The 2,500-nt window shown below is 25.2% G+C and overlaps 1 protein-coding gene across 1 annotated transcript in view; it reads right to left on the bottom strand.

Moving 5' to 3' along the window:
* SAPINGB_P002844 (uncharacterized protein) overlaps positions 1–492 on the bottom strand; it is a gene marked incomplete at both ends in the record, with an annotated part of 2,481 nt that extends 1,989 nt beyond the window's left edge. The window contains one exon of the mRNA XM_031997562.1: positions 1–492. This exon is cut by the window's left edge and continues 1,989 nt beyond it. Within this exon, the coding sequence (XP_031853453.1) occupies positions 1–492 (492 nt within the window).
* Positions 493–2,500: the final 2,008 nt, after the last annotated feature.

Genomic DNA, 2,500 nt, shown 5'->3' with positions numbered 1-2,500 from the left:
ATCTGAGTCTTCTTCGTCTTCTTCGTCTTCTTCTTCGTCGTCATCTTCTTTTTCGTCGTCGTCATTGTGGTCATCGTTGTCGTCATTATCATTATCATTATCTTCATCTTCTTTATTATTGTCTTTTTCTTTTTTTCCGTCTTCTTCTTCTTTTTCTTTTTCTTCTTCGTCAGTGTTTTGATCAGAGTCTTGTATCCGAAATGGAGGAGAATGTGTATTTTGTGTGAGAATGCAATTTTTTATTATTATTGATGATGATGATGATGATGAGTTTAATTCTGATTTAATGTTATTATGCTGGTTATGAGTAGATGAAGAGGGCCTTGAAGTTTCAGAGTCGAGAGTTGTAGGTGATGAGTCTGTTGTTGTAGTTATTGTAGTTATTGTAGTTGTTGGTCCTAGTGTTGGTCCTAGTGCTGGGGCTTGTGCGGCGGGGAACATTATATTTAGTTGTGCCGAAGTTAGAGGAGGAGATTTTGAATGTGATTGCATGAAATGAAATAGTTGAGTATTTGAGTATTTGAATTAAATATAGAAATATATATCTATATATATATATATATATAGATTGAAATATTAAATGATTATTAGGGATATGAAAAAAAAGAAAGAAAAAAAAGAAGAAAATAAATAAATAAATAAAAAAAAAGAGGAGAGGAGGGGGGGGGATATGGTGTTATTTTATATAAAAAAGACCTTCTCTTTCCCCCCCTCCCTCCTATTGTGGATGGATGGATAGGTAGAGTCAAAAATAAAATGGCAAATTCTTAGGGAGAGGAGGGGCCGCGGTGTAAGAAGAGATTTTTTTTTATTTTTGTTAGACTGTGGAGGAGGAGGAGGAGGTGGTGGAGGTGGAGTAAGTAGTAGTAAGTTAAAGTTAAAGTAAAAAATAAATAAATAAATAAATAAATAAATAAATAGGTAAGTTAATAAATAGGTAAAGTACTAAGAAGGAAAAAAAAAAGGAGGGGGAGGAGAGAAATAGAAAAGTGTCAATATTGTCAATATAGCAATATCAGTTGTGTGTGTGTGTGTGTGTATAGCTATTATAATATAGTATAGTATAATAGTATATATATGATTGAAAAAAAAAAAAAAAAAAAAATCCCACAGCCGAGACTCCCGGCAGACTGGCGGCACTTTAAAAAAAAAAAAAAAATTATAATCACGCGTATTGTGCCGGTTTGGCCGGGACACCATACCCAGTAGTTAATATTTATAATGCATTTATTTCTTTTTTAATTTTTATTTATTTTTATTTATTTTTATTTATTTTTATTTATTTATTTATTTTTTTTTTTGCAAGTGAAAAACTACAACTACAATTACAACTTCAGTTAAATATATTTAAAATAAATCAGGAAAGAAAAAAAAAAAAAAAAAAAAGGAAGAAGCAGAAGATAACTATAACTATAACTATAATTGTATTTTTTTTTATTAACTTTTCAGTCTCCGTGGTAAATTCCGTTTTGTTTAATCAAAAGTGGGTTTTTTTTTTATTTTATTTTTCAATTTATTAAAAAAAAAATAAATAAATAAATAAAATAAAAATGGTTTGATTCATTCATCAAAGTCATGCGAGTTTAAAATTGTGATATATATATATATTGTAATAATTGTTACAATATTTATTTTAAATTTTGTAACAAAAATATCTATATATATATATTTATATTTAAAAAATGTCACATGTCGATATGCCTAAACAGAAATAAAAAAAAAAATTTAAAGTGTCAGCTGAGTCATCAATTGTAAGGCTGATATATCAATATATATATATTTAAAAACTGTGGAGCAACAATTACAACAACAACAGCAACTAAAAAAATCAAACTTCCCCGAGGAAGGAAAGAAAAAAAAAATAAAAAAATTATTTATACACACACAACGGTGGAGAAATTTTGGCATTTTAAAAAAAAAAAAAAAAAAAAAATTAGTTTAAGACTTTGAATAAAAAGTTTATTTAAATTATAAATTATATATTAAAAAAATAAAAATAAAAATAAAAATAAAAATAAAAATAAAAATAAAAATAACTCAGTCTATTAAGTAATAATAATAATACTAAGAATATAATTTAAAATAATTTAGATTTAATTAATTATTATTTCCTAGTAAATAAAATAAATAAATAAAAACCTACCCGCCATTAAGGTGGGGGAGGTTAATGGAAAAAGTCCGGCCAGCGGTTTCGGATGTTAAAAAAAAAAATTTGAAAATTCATTAATTTATTTAATTTATTTAATTTATTTAATTTATTTAATTTATTTAATTTATTTAATTTATTTAATTTATTTAATTTATTTATTTAATTTATTTAATTTATTTAATTTATTTATTTAGAAATTCATTCATTCATTCATAAAAAAAATTTGAAATGGCGGTAGACCGGAGCGGGGAAGACCGGAGGAAATGTATTTAAAATGAAAAGGGAAAAAAAAAAAAAAAAAAAAAAAAAAAAAGACGATGATTATGAATATTTCAAAGATTACTAATAAAT

Source organism: Magnusiomyces paraingens (genome assembly GCF_902498895.1).
Source record: "Magnusiomyces paraingens strain CBS 517.90 genome assembly, contig: contig2, whole genome shotgun sequence".
In the NCBI taxonomy this organism is placed as follows: Eukaryota; Fungi; Ascomycota; class Dipodascomycetes; order Dipodascales; family Dipodascaceae; genus Magnusiomyces; species Magnusiomyces paraingens.
Note: the sequence above shows the minus strand (reverse complement) of the source record. Positions and strands in the feature narration are given on the sequence as shown.